The 26,347-nt window shown below is 54.1% G+C and overlaps 2 protein-coding genes across 2 annotated transcripts in view; both read right to left on the bottom strand.

Annotated features, from left to right (window-relative positions):
- Nucleotides 1–2,003: 2,003 nt before the first annotated feature.
- LOC306969774 (zinc finger protein 646) lies at nt 2,004–8,455 on the bottom strand. The gene is made up of 3 exons (XM_079582991.1): nt 6,172–8,455; nt 4,112–5,167; nt 2,004–2,802 (listed from the first exon to the last, which is right to left on the bottom strand). The coding sequence occupies exons 1-3, from the start codon at nt 8,370–8,372 to the stop codon at nt 2,052–2,054; spliced, it is 4,008 nt and encodes a 1,335-aa protein (XP_079439117.1). The 5' UTR covers nt 8,373–8,455; the 3' UTR covers nt 2,004–2,051.
- An 8,215-nt stretch (nt 8,456–16,670) lies between these two features.
- The window catches only part of prf1.3 (perforin 1.3), a gene marked incomplete at its 3' end in the record, with an annotated part of 33,675 nt that continues 23,998 nt past the window's right edge, over nt 16,671–26,347 (bottom strand). Inside the window, exons 6-10 of the mRNA XM_079582989.1 lie at nt 25,015–25,285; nt 24,715–24,942; nt 23,032–23,298; nt 16,976–17,082; nt 16,671–16,908 (exon numbers count right to left, since the gene is read on the bottom strand). Coding sequence (XP_079439115.1) covers nt 16,671–16,908; nt 16,976–17,082; nt 23,032–23,298; nt 24,715–24,942; nt 25,015–25,285 — 1,111 coding nt within the window. The remainder of the gene's footprint in view (nt 16,909–16,975; nt 17,083–23,031; nt 23,299–24,714; nt 24,943–25,014; nt 25,286–26,347) is intronic.

Here is a 26,347-nt window from a genome sequence, read left to right as displayed (position 1 = left end):
GAGTCGCCCAGAGGGAGGACTCGCTCAGAGGGAGGAGTCGCTCAGAGGGAGGACTCGCTCAGAGGGAGGACTCGCCCAGAGGGAGGACTCGCTCAGAGGGAGGACTCGCTCAGAGGGAGGACTCGCCCAGAGGGAGGACTCGCCCAGAGGGAGGACTCGCCCAGAGGGAGGACTCGCCCAGAGGGAGGACTCGCCCAGAGGGAGGACTCGCCCAGAGGGAGGAGTCGCCCAGAGGGAGGGCTCGCCCAGAGGGAGGACTCGCCCAGAGGGAGGGCTCGCCCAGAGGGAGGACTCGCCCAGAGGGAGGACTCGCCCAGAGGGAGGACTCGCCCAGAGGGAGGAGTCGCCCAGAGGGAGGGCTCGCCCAGAGGGAGGACTCGCCCAGAGGGAGGGCTCGCCCAGAGGGAGGTCTCGCCCAGAGGAAGGACTCGCTCAGAGGGAGGGCTCGCCCAGAGGGAGGGCTCGCCCAGAGGGAGGGCTCGCTCAGAGGGAGGACTCGCTCAGAGGGAGGACTCGCTCAGAGGGAGGACTCGCTCAGAGGGAGGACTCGCTCAGAGGGAGGACTCGCTCAGAGGGAGGAGTCGCCCAGAGGGAGGACTCGCTCAGAGGGAGGACTCGCTCAGAGGGAGGACTCGCTCAGAGGGAGGACTCGCTCAGAGGGAGGACTCGCTCAGAGGGAGGACTCGCTCAGAGGGAGGACTCGCTCAGAGGGAGGACTCGCTCAGAGGGAGGAGTCGCCCAGAGGGAGGGCTCGCCCAGAGGGAGGGCTCGCTCAGAGGGAGGACTCGCTCAGAGGGAGGACTCGCTCAGAGGGAGGACTCGCTCAGAGGGAGGACTCGCTCAGAGGGAGGACTCGCTCAGAGGGAGGAGTCGCCCAGAGGGAGGACTCGCTCAGAGGGAGGACTCGCTCAGAGGGAGGACTCGCTCAGAGGGAGGACTCGCTCAGAGGGAGGACTCGCCCAGAGGGAGGGCTCGCCCAGAGGGAGGGCTCGCCCAGAGGGAGGACTCGCTCAGAGGGAGGGCTCGCTCAGAGGGAGGACTCGCCCAGAGGGAGGGCTCGCTCAGAGGGAGGACTCGCTCAGAGGGAGGACTCGCTCAGAGGGAGGACTCGCTCAGAGGGAGGACTCGCTCAGAGGGAGGACTCGCTCAGAGGGAGGACTCGCTCAGAGGGAGGACTCGCCCAGAGGGAGGACTCGCCCAGAGGGAGGACTCGCTCAGAGGGAGGACTCGCTCAGAGGGAGGGCTCGCTCAGAGGGAGGGCTCGCCCAGAGGGAGGACTCGCCCAGAGGGAGGACTCGCCCAGAGGGAGGAGTCGCTCAGAGGGAGGACTCGCCCAGAGGGAGGACTCGCTCAGAGGGAGGACTCGCTCAGAGGGAGGACTCGCTCAGAGGGAGGACTCGCTCAGAGGGAGGACTCGCCCAGAGGGAGGACTCGCCCAGAGGGAGGACTCGCTCAGAGGGAGGACTCGCTCAGAGGGAGGACTCGCCCAGAGGGAGGACTCGCCCAGAGGGAGGACTCGCCCAGAGGGAGGACTCGCTCAGAGGGAGGACTCGCCCAGAGGGAGGACTCGCTCAGAGGGAGGACTCGCTCAGAGGGAGGACTCGCCCAGAGGGAGGACTCGCTCAGAGGGAGGACTCGCCCAGAGGGAGGACTCGCTCAGAGGGAGGACTCGCTCAGAGGGAGGGCTCGCTTAGAGGGAGGACTCGCTCAGAGGGAGGACTCGCTCAGAGGGAGGACTCGCTCAGAGGGAGGAGTCGCCCAGAGGGAGGGCTCGCTCAGAGGGAGAGTCCTGTTCAGACGGAGGATCCGACGGAGGATCCGACCCGCAGAGAGGAAGGGGTCTGCTCACAGGAGGGTCCGCTCAGATCAAGGGTCCGCTCAGAGGAACGGTCCTCTCAGGGGAAGGACTCGCTCAGAGGAGGGCCCGCTCAGAAGAAGGGTCCACTCAGATCAAGGGTCCGCTCACAGGAGGGCCCACTCAGAGGAAGGGTCCGCTCAGGGTCCGCTCACAGGAAGGGTCCGCTCACAGGAAGGGTCCGCTCAGGGTCCGCTCACAGGAAGGGTCCGGCCGGCATGCCGGTGAAGTCGGCGTTCTCGGAGACGCGGGGCCAGTGCAGCTTGCTGTGGTGCCGCAGGTTGGACTTGGAGCTGAAGCGGCGCTGGCACTGCGGGCAGGTGAAGGGCTTCTCCTTGGTGTGGATGCGGCGGTGGCACAGCAGCTGGGTGGACACGCGGAAGGCCTTGCCGCAGTCGGGGCAGGCGAAGCGCCGCGGCTCCGTGTGGATGCGCCGGTGGTTCTTCAGCGACATGAGGTTGGGGAACTGCTTGTGGCACGCGCTGCAGAAGAAGGCGCCCGTCTTGTGGCTGTTGCGGTGGTTGAGGAGGGAGCTGGCGTGGCGGTAGGAGCGCCCGCACTGCTCGCACACGTACGGCTTCTCCGCGCCCCCTCGCTGCGGGGGCGGGGGCTGCGGGGGCGGGGCCTGGCCGTGGCTCAGCTGCAGGTGCAGGCTGAAGCTGGCGTGCGTGGGGAAGGCGCGGGCGCAGGGCCGGCAGGTGAGCGCCGTCTGCCGCAGGTGGACGCGGCGGTGGGCGTACAGCTGCGACGACACGCGGAAGGCCTTGCCGCAGTCGAGGCAGCGGTGGCGCCGCGTCTCCGAGTGGATCCGCCGGTGGTTCTTCAGCGCCAGGAGGTTGGAGTAAGTCTTTGGGCACGAGCCGCACGAGAACACGCCCAGTCTGTGCGTGTTGCGGTGGTTCAGCAGCGAGCTGGCGTGGCGGTACGAGCGGCCACACTCGTCACACCTGTGCAGTGGGGAGGGGGGGGGAGGGAGGGGGGAGACACAGTCAGCATCTGAGCGGAATCTCACGGTTCACACGTTTCCATGGAGACCAACAATCTGATCACCTGATTGGTGAGTTATGATCCATGTGCAGTTACATCATACCAGTTCTTTAACGATACCGATACTTAAACACACCAGAAAACAGAACAATAATGTGTGGAAAGACCTGAAAATGTGGGAAAAAATATTTAAATAAATGGAGGGAAAATGGGGAATCTTTTTTTCTTTAATTGGGGAAAAAATAGCCGTAAAAAGTGGAAAAATGGGTAGAAACGTCAGGGGGTAAAACAAAAAAAAATCAGTAAAATAAAAGGAATACATTACAAATTTTCCCCTTTTTAAATTATTATTATTACTATTTTTTTTGCAAAGTGTTTCTTCCCTTTTGTCTGTTGTGTTTTTGAGCGACTTTTCTACGTAAAGTTAGCGGAGACTAAAGTGTGAACCAGGGCCTGGGATTCCTCACATACAGGTATATGATCTGAAATCCGGCTCTGATCATAACCTACTGTAGAGGGCGGAGTCTGAGGCGGAGCTCCTCCTCCTTCAGACTGAGTCCAACCAAAGACACAAAGCCACAGGAGCAGACACGTTCTACAGGTTCTACAGTCGGTTCTACACGTTCTACAGTCGGTTCTACAGGTTCTACAGTCGGTTCTACAGTTTCTACAGTTTCTACTGTCGGTTCTACAGTCGGTTCTACAGTCGGTTCTACAGTCGGTTCTACAGTCGATTCTACAGTTTCTACAGTTTCTACAGTTTCTACAGTCGGTTCTACAGGTTCTACAGTCGGTTCTACAGTTTCTACAGTTTCTTCAGTTTCTACAGTTTCTACAGTCGGTTCTACAGTCGGTTCTACAGTTTCTACAGTCGGTTCTACAGTCGGTTCTACAGGTTCTACAGTCGGTTCTACAGTCGGTTCTACAGGTTCTACAGTCGGTTCTACAGTCGGTTCTACAGGTTCTACAGTCGGTTCTACAGGTTCTACAGTCGGTTCTACAGGTTCTACAGTCGTCTCCACAGTCGGTTCTACAGTCGTCTCCACAGTCGGTTCTAGTTTCCGAAGCGGGTTCTACAGAACAGACGGGGAAACGGGAAACAAAGGGGGGAGACTTATCTGGTCTAATTCAATTTGTCCAAACTTCCGAGAAGTCGGAATGGCGTCCGGCGTACGGCCCCAGGGACGCCGGATTGGAGACCATATACCTGTAATAGACACCACATTTATCTTTGCGTCGGCACAGGCAGAAGGTTAGCGTGTTACTCACGTGTACCGGCACTCCTCGGCTTCTTTGCCCCGCGGCTCCTGAGGCCCCGCCCCCCCGGCGTCGCCGCAGCGGTGCCGGGCCAGCGCCGAGCGGCCCTGGAAGCTCTTCCCGCAGCTGGGGCAGCCGTAGGGCGTGGCGCCCTCCTCGTGCACCCTCTGGTGGTTGCGGAGGAAGCGCGCCAGGCGGAAGGCCTTGCCGCACACGTGGCAGATGTGCTTCTTGCGCTGCGTGTGGATGCGCATGTGGTTCCGCAGGGCCATGTAGTTGGTGTAGGGCTTATCGCAGAAGCTGCAGCGGAAGTTCCCCGTCTTGTGCGTGTGCTTGTGGTTGAGCAGCGAGCTGGCGTGTTTGTAGGCGCAGTTACACAGGTCGCACACATAGGGGCGCTCGTCAGAGTCCGTGTCCGCGGGGCGCTCCTCGCGGGGGTTGGAGGAGGAGGAGGAGGACGAGGGGAGGTGCTGGGCGGGGCAGTCGTGAGCCGACAGCTCGTCCGCGGTGGCGAAGCCCTCGCAGCAGCCGTCGCACTCGTAGTCCATCTGCTGCCCGGGCCCCTGGGGGCCCTTGCACAGGCCGCCCGTGGTGTGCGTGGCCAGCTGCCTCTGCGTGCGGAAGCCTTTGCCGCAGTCGCCGCAGTTGTGCTTCTTGTGGGCGAAGTGCAGCCGCAGGTGGTTCTTCATGGCCAGGCGGTTGGGGTAGGTGGAGTTGCACACGTTGCAGTGATAGTCTCCGATCTTGTGCAGGTTCTTGTGGTTGGCGAGGCTGCCCGCGTGGCGGTACGTCTTCCCACACTCCTCACAGGAGAACGGTCTGCGGCTGCTCTCCACCGCGTCGAACTTCTGCGGCCGCGACGTGCCGGCCGACGAGTACGGCTTCTTAAAGCCCAGCGGCGCCGCGGCTTTAGACGAGTCCGCCCTCAGCGTCTGCAGCTGCGACGGCCCGGCCTGAGGGAACCCCGAGCGGACCAAGCCCTTCGCCCGGTGCTCCTCGTGCAGCCGCAGGTGGTTTATCAGCTGCTTCTGGATCTTAAAGGCTTTCCCACACTCCTCACACTTATGCCTGAGAGAGGGAGGAAGAGGACAAGTGTGGGTCAATCATCTTCATTAACATCATTATTTTCATATAAAAATATGAAAATGTATTAAATATAATTTACACTCTTTAAAAAAATGAACAATGCAACAAAAAACACGTCGCACCAAGAATGTTTTGTATTTACTGCTAATCTCTGAGCTCGTATGTTCACTAGGGCTGAAACAACTAATCGATTAATCGACAACTAATCGATTACTAAAATAGTTGTCAACTATTTCAGTAATCGATTAATCGTTTTGTAGCAAACAGACTAAAATAGAGCAAAAAAGACATGAAAATTATGTATTTTGAATGGAAACCTACTTTGTTTTTAAAGTTAGGGTCTGCAGTGTTTTATACGTTGTAAATTTCATAAATATCTGTCTTTGTCTCGTCCAATCAGAAGCAGAATTAGCACAAAGAGCCTCCTACAAACGTTTACTTTAAGTTTACTCCATCAGCATGTCCTCAAGCGGTGACACTTTAGCGTTATGTGATAAGAAAATAAAAAAAATACCATTTCCATGCACCTTTCACAGCCAAGCGATTAATCGATTAATCGCAAAAATAATCGGTAGATTAATCGATTATCAAAATAATCGTTAGTTGCAGCCCTAATGTTCACACTTATATTACTATAATATACATATTACACAGTAATATATATATTACACAGTAATATACACATTACACAGTAATATACACATTACACAGTAATATACACATTACACAGTAATATACACATTACACAGTAATATACACATTACACAGTAATATACATATCACACAGTAATATACATATTACACAGTAATATACATATTACACAGTAATATACATATTACAGCTTCTACAAAGTGAGCTAAGCTAAATGTGAGCAGTTATTGTAAGACAAACTAATATATAATAAATACATGTAAGTAAACACTGCAGTTTTGTCAGTGTGTTGACAGTGTGAATGGGCGGAGCCTGACGGCGCAGGGGGCGGTACCTCTTGAGGTCGAAGTGCGTGCGCTGGTGGTTCTTCAGGGCTAGCAGGTTGTAGTAGCGCTTCTGGCAGACGAGGCAGCGGAACACGCCCGTCTTGTGCGACTTCTTGTGATTGAGGAGGGAGCAGGGGTGTCGGTAGCCCCGCCCACACTGGTCACACTTGTGCGGTTTGTCGCTGTGCTCCACCAGAGGCCGCCGCCCCTCTGGCTGCATGCCGCCGCCCTCTTTGCCGTTGAGGTTTTTGCCGGAGCACATGTGCGTGACCAGGAGCTGCCGGTCAGAGAAGAACAGGCCGCAGTCCACGCACACGCTGCGCTCGCCTTTGGCCTCCAGGGGGCGCTGCGGGCCGTGGATCAGCTGGTGGTTCAGCAGGTCCTGTTTGCGGCTGAAGCTCTGTCCGCAGGTGGAGCAGATCATCCTCCAGCCCTGCTCCTGGGCGCTGGGGGCGGGGCCCTGGGCGGAGGCCGTGGGGTTGTTGGCGTGGCTGCGCAGGTGGCTGCGCAGGGCGCGCAGGCTGGCGTAGTGGTTCCCGCAGACGGAGCACTGGTAGATCTCTCCTTCGTCCTCCACGTCCTTGTCGCTGGGGCCCAGTCTCTTCACGGCGCCGCTGAAGCGCGGGGCGGTGCTGTCCTTCAGGCCGCCTGCGGGGGGCAGCGCTGAGCCGTGGTAGTTCATGTTGTTGATGAAGCCGTTGGTCATGTTCTGCCCGGCGGCCGGGCGGCGTGGACACAGGTGGGACTTGGCGGCGCCGGCGTCCGCGTACATCTCGCCACAGTCGCCGCACACGTGGCGCTCGCCCGGCCGCTGGCTCTGAGAGAGAGAGGCGTCGAAGCGCTCGTGAAAGTCCAGAGAGTCCAAAGGCCCGGCGTGCGGCGCGTCCTGAACGAAGCTCCCCCCGAGAGCCCCGCCCCCGAGAGCCCCGCCCCCGAGAGCCCCGCCCCCAAGAGCCCCGCCCTCCTGGCCGTAGCTCTGCGACTCCATGCCGGGCTCCGACGACAGCCAGTCCCCGCCCTCGGCGCTCAGGGCGGGGCCTCCGGAGCGCCCCTTGTGGCTGCGCAGGTGGCTGTGCAGCGCGGCCAGGTGCGGGTACTCCTTGCCGCACACGCTGCACTGGTAATGCCCCGTCTGGTGGCAGCGTTTGTGGTTCACCAGGCTGCCGGCGTGACGGTAACTCTTACCGCACTCGCCGCACTTAAACCTGCGCTCGCCGTCGTCCGGAGAGCCGCCCTGCCCCGCCCGGCCTCCAGGGGGCGCCACAGGCACAGAGCTGTGAGAGCCACCAGGGGCCACGGAGCCCTGAGAGGCCACTAAGCTGCCGTCCTGTAGGGGGGGGCGGTGCTCGTGGGGGCGGGGCTCGTGGGTCCGGAGCTCGTGTGGGCGGAGCTCGTGTGGGCGGGGCTCGTGGGGGCGGGGCTCGTGGGTCAGGTAGTGCCCCTTGAGGCTCTCCAGGTCGGGCTGCGCGGCGCCGCAGTAGGCGCAGGTGAACATGTCGTTGGCGGGGCCCATGATGGGGTCGTAGGGCCCGGGTTTGGGCAGGGGGGGCAGGGCGTCGCCCAGGGCGCTCAGGTTGTGCGACATGGGGAAGCCGCGCAGCAGGGGGGGCGCGGGCGCGTTGTGCAGCAGCAGGTGCTCCTGATACTCCGCTTTGTTGGGCAGCGAGACCTGGCACAGGTGGCAGAAGCAGGGGTCCTCGCCCGGCCCCATGGGCGTGGCCGGCTTGTACTTGTGCGAGCGCTCGTGGCTGCTCAGCGCCGCCAGGTTCCCGAAGTGTTTGAGGCACACGGAGCACTCGAAGTCTCCCTCCTCGTGGCACTTCTTGTGGATGGCGAGGCTGCCGTGGTGGCGGTACGTGCGGTCGCAGCGGTCGCACTTAAAGGGGCGGTCCCAGGCGTCCTCGGGCTCCGGCGAGCTGTTCCTGTGGGCGTGGCCAAAGTCCTCCGGCTCCTCGTCGGCGGGGACACTACTCGGAGACAAAGTATGGATACGTAAGTGGTTTTTCAAAGCCACCGCGTTGGGCAGCGTGCGGGTACAAACGGGACACTGGAAAGAGCCCACCTCGTGAGCCTTCTTGTGGTTGGCGAGGCTGGCGGCGTGCTTGAAGAGGCGACCACACTGCTGGCACTGGTAGGGGGCGCTGTCGCTCATGTGCTGGAGGAGGCTACAGGGCAGGGCCTCGGGGCGACTCGTCTCATGCACGGCCATAGCCCCCGGCGGGCACGAGGGGGGGCACTGAGGGCGCGACGGCACAGAGGGACAGGTGCTCAGGGCGCGGCCGCCATTCTGTCAGAGCGCCAAGCTCGTGGACCACGCCGCTGAGGAAGAGAAGAAGAACATGGACGTCAGGATCCAGACTCAAGGCTCCAAACCACAGCAAACACATCTACAACAGAACTACTGTAGAACATGTGTTCTTCTGCATCATCTACTGTAGAACATGTTCTTCTGCATCATCTCCTGTAGAACATGTTCTTCTGCATCATCTACTGTAGAACATGTGTTCTTCTGCATCATCTACTGTAGAACATGTGTTCTTCTGTATCGATAGATAGATTTAGCATCAATCGATTTTTTGACAACCCCCTACAGCCACTGACAAGACACAAGCTACAGGAACAAACTACAGGAACAAACTACAGGAACAAACTACAGGAACAAACTACGGAACAAACTACAGGAACAAGACACAAGCTACAGGAACAAACTACAGGAACAAACTACAGGAACAAACTACGGAACAAACTACAGGAACAAGACACAAACTACAGGAACAAACTACAGGAACAAACTACAGGAACAAGACACAAACTACAGGAACAAACTACAGGAACAAACTACAGGAACAAACTACAGGAACAAGACACAAACTACAGGAACAAACTACAGGAACAAGACACAAGCTACAGGAACAAGCTACAGGAACAAACTACAGGAACAAACTACAGGAACAAACTACAAGCTACAGGAACAAACTACAAACTACAGGAACAAACTACAGGAACAAACTACGAAACAAACTACGGAACAAACTACAGGAACAAACTACAGGAACAAGACACAAACTACAGGAACAAACTACAGGAACAAACTACAGGAACAAACTACAGGAACAAACTACGGAACAAACTACAGGAACAAACTACAGGAACAAACTACAGGAACAAACTACAGGAACAAGACACAAACTACAGGAACAAACTACAGGAACAAACTACAGGAAAAAACTACGGAACAAACTACAGGAACAAACTACAGGAACAAACTACAGGAACAAACTACAGGAACAAACTACAGGAACAAACTACTGGAACAAACTACAGGAAAAAACTACGGAACAAACTACAGGAACAAACTACAGGAACAAACTACAGGAACAAACTACAGGAACAAACTACGGAACAAACTACGGAACAAACTACAGGAACAAACTACAGGAACAAACTACAGGAACAAACTACGGAACAAACTACGGAACAAACTACAGGAACAAACTACAAGAACAAACTACAAGAACAAACTACAGGAACAAGACACAAACTACAGGAACAAACTACAGGAACAAGACACAAACTACAGGAACAAACTACAGGAACAAACTACAGGAACAAACTACAGGAACAAACTACAGGAACAAGCTACAGGAACTGGACCATCATCACTCTGGACCATCATCACCCTGGACCATCACCCTGGACCATCATCACCATCATCACCCTGGACCATCATCACTCTGGACCATCATCACTCTGGATCATCATCACCCTGGACCATCATCACTCTGGACCATCATCACTCTGGACCATCATCACCCTGGACCATCATCATCACTCTGGACCATCATCACCCTGGAACAATCATCATCCTGGACCATCATCACTCTGGACCATCATCACTCTGGACCATCATCACTCTGGACCATCATCACCCTGGACCATCATCACTCTGGACCATCATCACCCTGGACCATCATCACTCTGGACCATCATCACTCTGGACCATCATCACCCTGGACCATCACTCTGGATCATCATCACTCTGGATCATCATCATCACTCTGGACCATCATCACCCTGGACCATCATCACTCTGGACCATCATCACCCTGGACCATCATCACTCTGGACCATCATCACTCTGGACCATCATCACTCTGGACCATCATCACTCTGGACCATCATCACCCTGGACCATCATCACTCTGGACCATCATCACCCTGGACCATCATCACTCTGGACCATCATCACTCTGGACCATCATCACCCTGGACCATCACTCTGGATCATCATCACTCTGGATCATCATCATCACTCTGGACCATCATCACCCTGGACCATCATCACTCTGGACCATCATCACTCTGGATCATCATCATCACTCTGGACCATCATCACTCTGGACCATCATCACCCTGGACCATCACTCTGGATCATCATCACTCTGGATCATCATCATCACTCTGGACCATCATCACTCTGGACCATCATCACCCTGGACCATCATCACTCTGGACCATCATCACTCTGGACCATCATCACTCTGGACCATCATCACCCTGGACCATCATCACTCTGGACCATCATCACTCTGGACCATCATCACTCTGGACCATCATCACCCTGGACCATCATCATCACTCTGGACCATCATCACCCTGGACCATCATCACTCTGGACCATCATCACTCTGGACCATCATCACTCTGGACCATCATCATCACCCTGGACCATCATCACCCTGGACCATCATCACTCTGGACCATCATCACCCTGGATCATCATCACCCTGGATCATCATCACCCTGGATCATCATCACCCTGGACCATCATCACTCTGGATCATCATCACTCTGGACCATCATCACTCTGGACCATCATCACTCTGGACCATCATCACCCTGGACCATCATCACTCTGGATCATCATCACCCTGGACCATCATCACTCTGGACCATCATCACCCTGGACCATCATCACTCTGGACCATCATCACTCTGGACCATCATCACCCTGGACCATCATCACTCTGGACCATCATCACTCTGGACCATCATCACCCTGGACCATCATCACTCTGGACCATCATCACCCTGGACCATCATCACTCTGGACCATCATCACCCTGGATCATCATCACTCTGGACCATCATCACCCTGGACCATCATCACCCTGGACCATCATCACTCTGGATCATCATCACCCTGGACCATCATCACCCTGGACCATCATCACCCTGGATCATCATCACTCTGGACCATCATCACTCTGGACCATCATCACTCTGGACCATCATCACTCTGGACCATCATCACTCTGGACCATCATCACTCTGGACCATCATCACTCTGGACCATCATCACCCTGGACCATCATCACCCTGGACCATCATCACTCTGGACCATCATCACCCTGGACCATCATCACTCTGGATCATCATCACTCTGGACCATCATCACCCTGGACCATCATCACCCTGGACCATCATCACTCTGGACCATCATTACTCTGGACCATCATCACCCTGGACCATCATCATCACTCTGGACCATCATCACTCTGGACCATCATCACCCTGGACCATTATCACTCTGGACCATTATCACTCTGGACCATCATCACTCTGGACCATCATCACTCTGGACCATTATCACTCTGGACCATCATCACTCTGGACCATCATCATCACTCTGGACCATCATCACTCTGGACCATCATCATCACTCTGGACCATCATCACTCTGGACCATCATCACTCTGGACCATCATCACTCTGGACCATCATCATCACTCTGGACCATCATCACTCTGGACCATCATCACTCTGGACCATCATCACTCTGGACCATCATCACTCTGGACCATCATCACCCTGGACCATCATCATCACTCTGGACCATCATCACTCTGGACCATCATCACTCTGGATCATCATCACTCTGGACCATCATCATCACTCTGGACCATCATCACTCTGGATCATCATCACTCTGGACCATCATCACTCTGGACCATCATCACTCTGGACCATCATCACTCTGGACCATCATCACTCTGGACCATCATCACCCTGGACCATCATCATCACCCTGGATCATCATCACCCTGGACCATCATCATCACCCTGGATCATCATCACCCTGGACCATCATCACTCTGGACCATCATCACTCTGGACCATCATCACTCTGGACCATCATCACTCTGGACCATCATCACTCTGGACCATCATCACTCTGGACCATCATCACTCTGGACCATCATCACTCTGGACCATCATCACTCTGGACCATCATCACCCTGGACCATCATCACCCTGGACCATCATCACCCTGGACCATCATCACCCTGGACCATCATCACCCTGGACCATCATCACTCTGGACCATCATCACTCTGGACCATCATCACCCTGGACCATCATCACCCTGGACCATCATCACCCTGGACCATCATCACCCTGGACCATCATCACTCTGGACCATCATCACTCTGGACCATCATCACTCTGGACCATCATCACTCTGGACCATCATCACCCTGGACCATCATCACCCTGGACCATCATCACCCTGGACCATCATCACCCTGGACCATCATCACCCTGGACCATCATCACTCTGGACCATCATCATCACTCTGGACCATCATCACTCTGGACCATCATCATCACCCTGGACCATCATCACCCTGGACCATCATCACCCTGGACCATCATCACTCTGGACCATCATCATCACTCTGGACCATCATCACCCTGGACCATCATCACCCTGGACCATCATCACCCTGGACCATCATCACCCTGGACCATCATCACTAAAGCCGTGAGTCGTGTTGGATAATCAGTAATGTTGAATAAGCTGGACAGACCTTCTGAATGTCCATCTAACTTCCCCACAGACGCACAGCCTTCCTCACTCATCACCTCCCGGAACATTTGAAAAACAGAAACTTTACTCGTAAAAACAGGATTTATTTTGCTCATAGAAACAGAACTTTCCTCGTGAAAACACTGTCCATTTTTCTGCAGATAAATGCGTTGCCGAACAATTTTTCCGAGAAAAAAATCCTAGTTTGTGAACCTGTTCTCAAACCATAACAACTATTCTGATTCTGAACTTTACTTTCATTGGAGTAATGTTTCACCAGTAACTGTACTTTTACTCAAGTACCAAACTCCGGTACTCTGAGCTCCTCTGCTGCTGATGTCCAGCGGCTCCGGAGCACCAGGAGCACCAGGAGCAGATGTTCCAGGAGCTCCTGGTGCTTCTGGATCATGGACACCAGGGCCTGACCTTGGTCCGTGTGTGCGGGACAAAGCTCCTGCTCCACACCGAGGACCAGGCGCCTCCTCCGGCTGCGCATCAGCGGCTCTCCCGGAGGCAGGAGCTGACAGGCCCGCGGGTCTCTCAGACACAGCCCGCGGGGGACCAGCCCCACTGCCCGAGCCCCCATTTCATCTCCCGTGGCTCTGGTCACAGCCATTTTCCCCAATGCTACGGCTAACGTGCTAACGGCTACAGCCGAGCCTCCCGCAGAGCCCGCCGGCCCCCGCTGCCCCACAGCCCGCCGTCAGAGGCGTTTATGGCGGCCAAGCGTCCACACCGCCGCGTTAGTAACAAACAGGAGGAAGCGGGAAGAGGCGGTGAAGCAGCGCAGCCCGTTAGCATTAGCGTTAGCCGCCGCTGCTAACGCGGAGCGCGGACAGAGACACGGCGCTGGGGGACAGGGTTTGGGGACAGAGGGGTGTCTCTGGGGCCGCGGGGCTGTGTGGGGGTGAGGGCCCCTCAGGTGAACAATATAAAGGTGCTCAGGTGGAGTTACGGTGAGGGGCTCGGTTAGCACGGAGCTAGCGCCTGGAGCTACACAAAGATGATGAACACAGCGCTGTGCCGTGGCTGCCCTGGCCGCCTCCAGGCGCTCTGTCCGCGGCGCACTTACCCTCCGCTGTCCGGTATCTCCCGGTGAAGCGAACCGTGCAGCTCTGGTGGTTTATGCAGGTTATTTCATTTTCCCTCTTTTTCCACACCGGAGGATCCTGGGGTCTTCCCCCCGCCGCCATTCAGCAACATACTTCTGCCGCTGCTGCGTCTGCCGCGTGTCTGCCGCGCGGCAAGAGCGGCGCGCACCTTCACGCGTCATTTGCGCAGGATGAAACTCCTCTTTCCTCATTTCTCTCAGTTTGGGATTCATTCACAAAATACAGTTAGTGTCCGGCAGAAACACGTCCCTCGTGCTCGTGCTCTTCAGGCGCTGAGTTCGTGTTTTATTCATAGATAATGATTATATTCAAACATGATGATTCAAACATGGATCTGACCCATAAAGACAGAAGCCTTTCTTGGAAAAAGCTTTTATTGTTCACATGAAATGCTTGAGTTAGAGCAGGTTATAGGTTTTGCTTTGTGACCACATGAAGCGTCTATATAATTACATAAAGGTCTAAAACATCCAGCCTTTTGAAACAGTTCACGTTTGAACAATATTTACATCAAAGTGAGTTTGAAGCACGACTGACGAGAAAAGAGAAAAGAACAAGGTTTAGACCAGAGTTAATGTTGACGACATATTTTCATTTAGTTTTAGTCTTTTGACTAAAATGTAATGGAATTTTAGTCGAGATTTAGTCGAAAAAGTCTTTTCAGTTTTAGTCTAGTTTTAGTCGACTAAATTTAAGACTAACTGAGTGGACTTTGCATTGATAATATTCATTATAATCATATTAACCTCTTAACTCCCGCCTGAACCGAGCGCATTTTCTCCAATTCAGCTTTACCCAAATCCTGCAGGCCAGTGTAACACCTCATTTGAAAGCTAAGACCTACAAAACTAAAATGATCTTTTTCCTCTGAATTTTTTTCATCACTTTTTTTGTTATTGTTGGGCAGTCATCTCGTTATCGTCAAATTTTTCTCACTTTTTTGTCAAATTTTTGTCCATTTTTTTTCCCATGTTCATCATTGTTTTCGTCTCAGTTTTGTTGCTATTTTCTCACCTTTTTCCAGAAGCTTTTGGATTGGGGTAAAGCTGGAGAAAAAGTGCTCGGTTCAGGTGGGAGTTAAGGGGTTAAAGATAAAGCTCAGAGCTGATCCTTTAAACATGATCTGAGGCTCTTTCAGACGCTCAATACAAGTTTGGATGATTTTAGTCTCTCCTTTTCGATTTTATTTAGTCTGATTTTAGTCGACTCAAACATCTGGACATTTTAGTCACAGTTTTAGTCTCATGAGGAACTTTTAATGTAGTTTTAGTCCAATTTTAGTCACAAAAATATCACTTTGACTAAAATTAACCCTAAATATTTTAGTCGACGACATTAACACTGGTTTAGACTCATTTCTCTGACATTCCCAAAGTGGCACAAAACAAAAAGTTAACATTAGGAAAATAATCTTGAGAAGTGGAATTATAAACGTTCTTTTTTTTTGCAAACTGTCCCAGTCCGAAACACTTCATTTGGCAAAATTCAAATGAGCCCTGTAGAAATTATATGGGGAGTAAAACATTTTGTTATAAATAATTTGGTACAAAATTCCATTTGTTTAGCCCTACATTAGCCCCACATTAGCCCAACAATAGCCCCACATTAGCCCCACATTAGCCCAACATTAGCCCCACATTAGCCCAACATTAGAACATTAGCCCCACATTAGCCCCACATTAGCCCAACATTAGCCCCACATTAGCCCCACATTAGCCCCACATTAGCCCAACATTAGCCCCACGTTACCCCAACATTAGCCCCACGTTACCCCAACATTAGCCCCACGTTACCCCAACATTAGCCCCACGTTAGCCCACATTAGCCCCACATTAGCCTTACATTACCCCGCATTAGCCCGACATTAGCATTAGCCCCACATTAGCATTAGCCCCACATTAGCATTAGCCCTACATTACCCCCACGTTAGCCCTACATTAGCATTAGCCCCACATTAGCCCCACTACCCCCACATTAGCATTACCCCATGTTAGCCCCACATTAGTATTAGCCCTACATTACCCCCACATTAGCCCCACATTAGCATTAGCCCCACATTAGCATTACCCCCACATTAGCCCCAGATTAGCCCCACTACCCCACATTAGCATAAGCCCTACATTACCCCCACATTACCCCCACTACCCCCACATTATCATTAGCCATACATTACAACCACATTACCCCCACGTTAGCCCCACATTAGCATTAGCCCCACGTTAGCCCCATGTTAGCATTACCCCCACATTACCCCCACATTAGCATTAGCCCTACATTACCCCCACGTTAGCCCTACATTAGCATTAGCCCCACTACCCACACATTAGCATTAGCCCCACATTATCATTAGCCATACATTACAACCACATTACCCCCACGTTAGCCCCACATTAGCATTACCCCCACATTAGCATTAGCCCCACATTACCCCCACATTACCCCCACATTAGCATTACCCCCACATTACCCCCACGTTAGCATTACCCCCACATTACCCCCACGTTAGCCCCACGTTAGCCCCACGTTAGCCCCACGTTAGCCCCACATTAGCGCCGCTGTAGCCCGTGGGGGAGGCCCTGTACTGCTCGCACAGCTCCCCCTGCAGGCTGGGTCCACACGTGGCGCCGGTCCGCACGCTCACAGAGCCGCGGTTCAGCCTGAAGCGTTTCTGGGAGTTTCCCACGGTGGGAATAATGGAAACTTTCCCCAGGAGGTCGTCGTCCCAGCCGTGATCCCGGTCCCAGACCTCGATCCGGACGGGCCTGAGGCGGAAACACAAGCGGGTCAGACTCTGGATCTGCGGGTCAGAGGTTCTTAGCGTTTACTCACCACCGCGATGTCAGGACCACGGTCTCCAGGCGGACCAGGAAGTTCCACACGGGGAAGTCGTTGTTCCAGATGATCCGAGAGGTGGCGCTGTGTTTGCCGTAGAACACCTTCAGAGGGAGGGGGGGGAGAGAGAGGGGGGGGGAGAGAGGGGAGAGGAGAGAGAGGGGGAGGAGAGAGAGGGGAGGAGAGAGAGGGGAGGAGAGAGAGGAGGAGAGAGAGGGGGAGGAGAGAGAGGGGAGAGAGAGAGGAGAGAGAGGGGAGAGAGAGGAGAGGGGGAGGAGAGAGAGGGGGGGAGGAGAGAGAGGGGGAGGAGAGAGAGAGGGAGGAGAGAGAGAGGGAGGAGAGAGAGGGGGAGGAGAGAGAGAGGGAGGAGAGAGGGGGGGAGGAGAGAGAGGGGGAGGAGAGAGAGAGGGAGGAGAGAGAGAGGGAGGAGAGAGAGAGGGAGGAGAGAGAGGGGGAGGAGAGGGGGGAGAGAGAGGGGGAGGAGAGAGAGAGGGGAGAGGGAGGGGAGAGAGGGGAGAGAGAGAGGAGAGGGGGAGGAGAGAGAGGGGGGAGAGAGAGGGGAGGAGAGAGAGGGGGGAGAGAGAGGGGGAGGAGAGAGAGGGGGGAGAGAGAGGGGAGGAGAGAGAGGGGAGAGAGAGGGGAGAGAGAGGAGAGGGGGAGGAGAGAGAGGGGGGGGGAGGAGAGAGAGGGAGGGGAGAGAGAGAGGGAGGAGAGAGAGGGGGAGGAGAGAGAGGGGAGGAGAGAGAGGGGGAGGAGAGAGGGGAGGAGAGAGAGAGGGAGGAGAGAGAGAGGGAGGAGAGAGAGGGGAGGAGAGAGAGGGGGAGGAGAGAGAGGGGGAGGAGAGAGAGGGGAGGAGAGAGAGGGGGAGGAGAGAGAGGGGGAGGAGAGAGAGAGGGAGGAGAGAGAGAGGGAGGAGAGAGAGGGGGAGGAGAGAGAGGGGGAGGAGAGAGAGAGGGGAGGAGAGAGAGGGGGGGAGGAGAGAGAGGGGGAGGAGAGAGAGAGGGGGAGGAGAGAGAGGGGGGGAGGAGAGAGAGGGGGAGGAGAGAGAGAGGGAGGAGAGAGAGAGGGAGGAGAGAGAGAGGGAGGAGAGAGAGGGGGAGGAGAGGGGGGAGAGAGAGGGGGAGGAGAGAGAGAGGGGAGAGGGAGGGGAGAGAGGGGAGAGAGAGAGGAGAGGGGGAGGAGAGAGAGGGGGGAGAGAGAGGGGAGGAGAGAGAGGGGGGAGAGAGAGGGGGAGGAGAGAGAGGGGGAGGAGAGAGAGAGGGAGGAGAGAGAGGGGGAGGAGAGAGAGGGGGAGGAGAGAGAGAGAGGGAGGAGAGAGAGAGGGGAGGAGAGAGAGAGGGGAGGAGAGAGAGGGGGGGAGGAGAGAGAGGGGGAGGAGAGAGAGAGGGAGGAGAGAGAGAGGGAGGAGAGAGAGGGGGAGGAGAGGGGGGAGAGAGAGGGGGAGGAGAGAGAGAGGGGGAGGAGAGAGAGAGAGGGAGGAGAGAGAGAGGGGAGGAGAGAGAGGGGGGGAGGAGAGAGAGGGGGAGGAGAGAGAGAGGGAGGAGAGAGAGAGGGAGGAGAGAGAGGGGGAGGAGAGGGGGGAGAGAGAGGGGGAGGAGAGAGAGAGGGGAGAGGGAGAGGAGAGGGGGAGGAGAGAGAGGGGGGAGAGAGAGGGGAGGAGAGAGAGGGGGGAGAGAGAGGGGGAGGAGAGAGAGGGGGGAGAGAGAGGGGAGGAGAGAGAGGGGAGAGAGAGGGGAGAGAGAGGAGAGGGGGAGGAGAGAGAGGGGGGGGAGGAGAGAGAGGGAGGGGAGAGAGAGAGGGAGGAGAGAGAGGGGGAGGAGAGAGAGGGGAGGAGAGAGAGGGGGAGGAGAGAGAGGGGAGAGAGAGGGGAGAGAGAGGAGAGGGGGAGGAGAGAGAGGGGGGGAGGAGAGAGAGGGGGAGGAGAGAGAGAGGGAGGAGAGAGAGAGGGAGGAGATAGAGGGGAGGAGAGAGAGGGGGAGGAGAGAGAGGGGGAGGAGAGAGAGGGGAGGAGAGAGAGAGGGAGGAGAGAGAGGGGAGGAGAGAGAGGGGGAGGAGAGAGAGGGGGGGAGGAGAGAGAGGGGGAGGAGAGAGAGAGGGAGGAGGGAGGAGAGAGAGGGGAGGAGAGAGAGGGGGAGGAGAGAGAGGGGAGGAGAGAGAGGGGAGAGAGAGGAGAGGGGGAGGAGAGAGAGGGGGGGAGGAGAGAGAGGGGGAGGAGAGAGAGAGGGAGGAGAGAGAGAGGGAGGAGAGAGAGGGGAGGAGAGAGAGGGGGAGGAGAGAGAGGGGGAGGAGAGAGAGAGGGAGGAGAGAGAGGGGGAGGAGAGGGGGAGAGAGAGGGGGAGGAGAGAGAGGGGGGAGAGAGAGGGGGGGAGGAGAGAGAGGGGGGAGGAGAGAGAGGGGGAGGAGAGAGAGGGGGGGAGGAGAGAGAGGGGAGGAGAGAGAGGGGGAGGAGAGAGAGGGGGAGGAGAGAGAGGGGGGGAGGAGAGAGAGGGGGAGGAGAGAGAGAGGGAGGAGGGAGGAGAGAGAGGGGAGGAGAGAGAGGGGGAGGAGAGAGAGGGGAGGAGAGAGAGGGGAGAGAGAGGAGAGGGGGAGGAGAGAGAGGGGGGGAGGAGAGAGAGAGGGAGGAGAGAGAGAGGGAGGAGAGAGAGGGGAGGAGAGAGAGGGGGAGGAGAGAGAGAGGGGGAGGAGAGAGAGGGGAGGAGAGAGAGGGGGAGGAGAGAGAGACGGAGGAGAGAGAGGGGGAGGAGAGGGGGAGAGAGAGGGGGAGGAGAGAGAGGGGGGAGAGAGAGGGGGGGAGGAGAGAGAGGGGGGGAGGAGAGAGAGGGGGAGGAGAGAGAGGGGGGGAGGAGAGAGAGGGGGGAGGAGAGAGAGGGGGAGGAGAGAGAGAGGGAGGAGAGAGAGGGGAGGAGAGAGAGGGGGGGAGGAGAGAGAGGGGGAGGAGAGAGAGGGGGAGGAGAGAGAGAGGGAGGAGAGAGAGGGGGAGGAGAGAGAGAGGGAGGAGAGAGAGGGGGAGGAGAGGGGGAGAGAGAGGGGGAGGAGAGAGAGGGGGGAGAGAGAGGGGGGGAGGAGAGAGAGGGGGGGAGGAGAGAGAGGGGGAGGAGAGAGAGGGGGGAGGAGAGAGAGGGGGGGAGGAGAGAGAGGGGGAGGAGAGAGAGAGGGAGGAGAGAGAGAGGGAGGAGAGAGAGGGGGAGGAGAGGGGGGAGAGAGAGGGGGAGGAGAGAGAGGAGAGAGAGAGAGGAGAGAGAGAGAGGGGAGGAGAGAGAGGGGGAGGAGAGAGAGAGAGGAGAGAGAGAGAGGAGAGAGAGAGAGGGGAGGAGAGAGAGGGGGAGGAGAGAGAGGGGGAGGGGAGGAGAGAGAGGAGAGAGAGGGGAGGAGAGAGAGGAGAGAGAGGAGAGGGGGAGGAGAGAGGAGAGAGAGGGGAGGAGAGAGAGGGGGAGGAGAGAGAGGGGAGAGAGAGGAGAGGGGGAGGAGAGAGAGGGGGGGAGGAGAGAGAGGGGGAGGAGAGAGAGAGGGAGGAGAGAGAGAGGGAGGAGAGAGAGGGGGAGGAGAGAGAGGGGGGAGAGAGAGGGGGGGAGAGAGGAGGAGGGGAGGAGAGAGAGAGGGGAGGAGAGAGGGGGGAGGAGAGAGAGAGAGGAGAGAGAGAGAGGAGAGAGAGAGAGGGGAGGAGAGAGAGGGGGAGGAGAGAGAGGGGGAGGGGAGGAGAGAGAGGAGAGAGAGGGGAGGAGAGAGAGGAGAGAGAGGGGAGGGGAGGAGAGAGAGGAGAGAGAGGGGAGGAGAGAGAGGAGAGAGAGGGGAGGAGAGAGAGAGAGAGGAGAGAGAGGGGAGGAGAGAGAGGGGAGGAGAGAGAGAGAGGGGAGAGAGAGAGAGAGAGGGGGAGGAGAGAGAGAGAGGGGAGAGAGAGAGAGAGAGGGGGAGGAGAGAGAGAGAGAGAGGGGGGGAGAGAGAGGGGGAGGGGAGAGAGGGGGAGGAGAGAGAGAGGGAGGAGAGAGGGGGGGAGAGAGAGGGGGAAGAGAGAGAGGGGAGGGAGGGGGGGAGGGGGAGGAGTGCAGATGTGAAATGTAAAACACGGAGTCTGGATGTGAAATGTAAAACACGGAGTCTGGATGTGAAATGTAAAACACGGAGCACGGATGTGAAATGTAAAACACGGAGTCTGGATGTGAAATATAAAACACGGAGTCTGGATGTGAAATGTAAAACACGGAGTCTGGATGTGAAATGTAAAACACGGAGTCTGGATGTGAAATATAAAACACGGAGTCTGGATGTGAAATATAAAACACGGAGTCTGGATGTGAAATGTGAAACACGGAGTCTGGATGTGAAATATAAAACACGGAGTCTGGATGTGAAATGTAAAACACGGAGCACGGATGTGAAATGTAAAACACGGAGTCTGGATGTGAAATATAAAACACGGAGTCTGGATGTGAAATGTAAAACACGGAGTCTGGATGTGAAATGTGAAACACGGAGTCTGGATGTGAAATGTAAAACACGGAGTCTGGATGTGAAATGTAAAACACGGAGTCTGGATGTGAAATATAAAACACGGAGTCTGGATGTGAAATGTAAAACACGGAGTCTGGATGTGAAATGTAAAACACGGAGTCTGTATGTGAAATGTAAAACACGGAGTCTGTATGTGAAATGTAAAACACGGAGCACGGATGTGAAATGTAAAACACGGAGTCTGGATGTGAAATGTAAAACACGGAGCACGGATGTGAAATGTAAAACACGGAGTCTAGATGTGAAATATAAAACACGGAGTCTGGATGTGAAATGTAAAACACGGAGTCCGGATGTGAAATGTAAAACACGGAGCACGGATGTGAAATGTAAAACACGGAGTCTAGATGTGAAATATAAAACACGGAGTCTGGATGTGAAATGTAAAACACGGAGCACGGATGTGAAATGTAAAACACGGAGTCTAGATGTGAAATATAAAACACGGAGTCTGGATGTGAAATGTAAAACACGGAGTCCGGATGTGAAATGTAAAACACGGAGTCTGGATGTGAAATGTAAAACACGGAGTCTGGATGTGAAATGTAAAACACGGAGCACGGATGTGAAATATAAAACACGGAGTCTGGATGTGAAATGTAAAACACGGAGTCTGGATGTGAAATGTAAAACACGGAGTCTGGATGTGAAATATAAAACACGGAGTCTGGATGTGAAATGTAAAACACGGAGTCTGGATGTGAAATATAAAACACGGAGTCCGTATGTGAAATGTAAAACACGGAGTCTGGATGTGAAATGTAAAACACGGAGTCTGGATGTGAAATATAAAACACGGAGTCTGGATGTGAAATGTAAAACACGGAGTCTGGATGTGAAATATAAAACACGGAGTCTGGATGTGAAATATAAAACACGGAGTCTGGATGTGAAATGTAAAACACGGAGTCTGGATGTGAAATGTAAAACACGGAGTCTGGATGTGAAATATAAAACACGGAGTCTGGATGTGAAATATAAAACACGGAGTCTGGATGTGAAATGTAAAACACGGAGTCTGGATGTGAAATATAAAACACGGAGTCCGTATGTGAAATGTAAAACACGGAGTCTGGATGTGAAATGTAAAACACGGAGCACGGATGTGAAATGTAAAACACGGAGTCCGGATGTGAAATGTAAAACACGGAGTCTGGATGTGAAATGTAAAACACGGAGTCTAGATGTGAAATGTAAAACACGGAGCACGGATGTGAAATGTAAAACACGGAGTCCGGATGTGAAATGTAAAACACGGAGCACGGATGTGAAATGTAAAACACGGAGTCTGGATGTGAAATGTAAAACACGGAGTCTGTATGTGAAATGGAAAACACGGAGTCTGGATGTGAAATATAAAACACGGAGTCCGGATGTGAAATATAAAACACGGAGTCCGTATGTGAAATATAAAACACGGAGTCTGGATGTGAAATATAAAACACGGAGTCCGGATGTGAAATGTAAAACACGGAGCACGGATGTGAAATGTAAAACACGGAGCACGGATGTGAAATGTAAAACACGGAGCACGGATCTGGCACCTTCACGTAGCCGTCGGTCTTGGAGGGCCAGTGGTCGCCGTAGAGCCCCTCCCCCTTCACCACGGTGACGTTGAGCCTGGCCACGCCCCTGGCCGTGGGGCAGCAGTCGGGGTTGACCAGGCGGTGGCCGTGGCAGGCGCAGGAGCAGGAGGAGCCGCGGGCGCCGACGGCACAGCGGGCGGGGCATCGCAGGGACACGGCGTTCGCCAGGATGTAGTCACGGACGGCGGCGCGGAGGCTGGAGCGCAGCGGCGGGTTATCCCTCACCTGCAGGACACAGACGGAACTGCAGCTTACACAGAGGGGCGGAGCACAGAGGGGCCAGTCCCGCCTCCACCCAGACAAAAAATGATGATGTGGCGAAAAGTTTCCGTCACTTTTGTAGGTCTTAGCTTTCAAATGAGGCGTTACATTGTTGATCTCCAGTCGAGAAGCTTTTAGATTTGGGTAAAGCCCGGTATAAAAAAACATGAATCTAAAAGGAGTTTCGTGGAGTCTGGTGCACCACAAGGGTCAGTTTTGGGACCATTATTATTTATTATTTATATGAATGATTTTGCTTCTGTTTCTTCGACGACCTTTCCCGCTCTTTTTGCTGATGATGCCGATCAAAAAAATAAATAATAATAAAAAGTTTTACTTTACCCAAATCAAAAAGATTCTTGGGAAAAAAGCACCAAAAATGTGACAAAAATTCAACAAAAACTCAACAAAAACTCAACAAAAATTTGACAAAAATTTGACAAAAATTTGACAAAAATTTGACAAAAAATGACAAAAACTCAACCAAAAAATGAAAAAAATTCAACAAAAAATGACAAAAATTCAACAAAAATTCGACAAAAATTCGACAAAAATGTGACAAAAAATCAACCAAAAAATCAAAACAAATTCGACCAAAAAATGACAAAATTTCAACAAAAAAATGACAAAAATTCGACAAAAATGTGACAAAAATTCAACCAAAAAATGACAAAATTTCAACAAAAACTCAACAAAAATTCGACAAAAATGTGACAAAAATTCAACCAAAAAATTAAAAAAAATTCGACCAAAAAATGACAAAAATGTGACAAAAATGTGACAAAAATGTGACAAAAATTCAACCAAAAATTCAACCAAAAAATGACAAAATTTCAACAAAAAATGACCAAAATTCAACAAAAAATGACAAAAACTCAACAAAAAATGACAAAATTTCAACAAAAAATGACAAAAACTCAACAAAAAATGACCAAAATTCAACAAAAAATGACAAAAATTCAACAAAAATGTGACAAAAAAAAAAAAAAAAAGAAAAAACATACAAAAGGTGACACAACACAGCAACAACGCGAGGAAAAAGGTCAGTTTTGTGGGTCTTAGCTTTCAAATGCCTGCTCTACAGGCCTATATAACAGCCAGAAGAGGTCAGAATGCATTTGGTTTAGGCGGGTGGTCAGAGGTTAACATATGTCACCAGCAGGTGCAGGGGGCGGAGCTGGGACTCACCAGCAGGTCCAGGGGGCGGAGCTGGGACTCACCAGCAGGTGCAGGGGGCGGAGCTGGGACTCACCAGCAGGTGCAGGGGGCGGAGCTGGGACTCACCAGCAGCTGCAGGGGGCGGAGCTGGGACTCACCAGCAGGTGCAGGGGGCGGAGCTGGGACTCACCAGCAGCTGCAGGGGGCGGAGCTGGGACTCACCAGCAGGTGCAGGGGGCGGAGCTGGTAGCCGGTGACCCCTGGCAGGCGGCTGAGGGAGCGGAGCCACCCGGTGTAGGCCTGGTGTCCCCGGGGGTTGAAGAGCACGTCCCCGATGCTGGAGTCTCCGCCCACGGCGTCCACAGAGCGGTCGGAGAACGAGGAGCCGAAGGTCTGACCCGTCCTCAGCTTCTTCGACTGAGCCTTACAGTACCCGGCCGCCGCGCTCGCCTATGAGACAGACCTCAGTGTGAAGCTCTGTGTGACCTCTGACCTCAGCGTGACCTCAGCGCGACCTCTGACCTGGACGCCCTTGATGACGGCGCTGGCCTCCGCAGACAGACAGTCCTGGACGGTGCGGGTGTCGAGGCCGCTCATCGAGGCCTCGCACGTCCTCACGGCGGTCAGCGAGGTCACGCGGCCGCCCAGGGTCACGCGGCGGATGTAGTGCGTGCCGTAAACCGAGATGAACTGCCGAAAAGCCGAGGAGTTCCTGTGGTGGAAGGTGGAGGGGAGGTTCTGCAGGGACTCCAGGAAGTGTTTGGAGAGAGGAGGGCGGGGGCTCACGCGGAACCTGGGGGCGGGAGGGGGCGGAGCATGAAGATACAGGGGAGGAGCATGAAGATACAGGGGAGGAGCATGAAGATACAGGGGAGGAGCTTAAAGAAACAGGGGCGGAGCATGAAGATACAGGGGAGGAGCTTAAAAAAACAGGGGAGGAGCACGAAGAAACAGAGGAGGAGCATAAAGAAACAGAGGAGGACCTTAAATAAACAGGGGAGGAGCTTAAAGAAACAGGGGAGGAGCATAAAGAAACTGAAGAGGAGCTTAAAGAAACAGAGGAGGAGCTTAAATAAACAGGAGGAGCTTAAAGCAACAGGAGGAGCTTAAAGAAACAGAGGAGGAGCTTAAAGAAACAGGAGGAGCTTAAAGCAACAGGAGGAGCTTGAAGAAACAGAGGAGGAGGTTAAAGAAATAGGGGAGGAGCATAAAGAAACAGAGGAGGAGCTTAAAGAAACAGGGGAGGAGCATAAAGAAACAGAGGAGGAGCTTAAAGAAACAGGAGGAGCTTAAAGAAACAGAGGAGGAGCATAAAGAAACAGGGGAGGAGCATGAAGAAACAGGGGAGGAGCTTAAAGAAACAGAGGAGGAGCATAAAGAAACAGAGGAGGAGCTTAAAGAAACAGAGGAGGAGCATAAAGAAACAGGGGAGGAGCATGAAGAAACAGGGGAGGAGCTTAAAGAAACAGGGGAGGAGCATGAAGAAACAGGGGAGGAGCATGAAGAAACAGGAGGAGCTTAAAGAAACAGGGGAGGAGCTTAAAGAAACAGGGGAGGAGCTTAAAGAAACAGGGAGGAGCTTAAAGAAACAGAGGAGGAGCTTAAAGAAACAGAGGAGGAGCTTAAAGAAACAGAGGAGGAGCATAAAGAAACAGGGGAGGAGCATGAAGAAACAGGGGAGGAGCTTAAAGAAACAGAGGAGGAGCATAAAGAAACAGGGGAGGAGCATGAAGAAACAGGGGAGGAGCTTAAAGAAACAGGGGAGGAGCTTAAAGAAACAGGGGAGGTGCATGAAGAAACAGGGGAGGAGCATAAAGAAACAGGGGAGGAGCTTAAAGAAACAGGAGGAGCATGA

This window comes from Gobius niger (genome assembly GCF_951799975.1).
Source record: "Gobius niger genome assembly, contig: SUPER_10_unloc_1, whole genome shotgun sequence".
Taxonomy (NCBI): Eukaryota; Metazoa; Chordata; class Actinopteri; order Gobiiformes; family Gobiidae; genus Gobius; species Gobius niger.
Note: the sequence above shows the minus strand (reverse complement) of the source record. Positions and strands in the feature narration are given on the sequence as shown.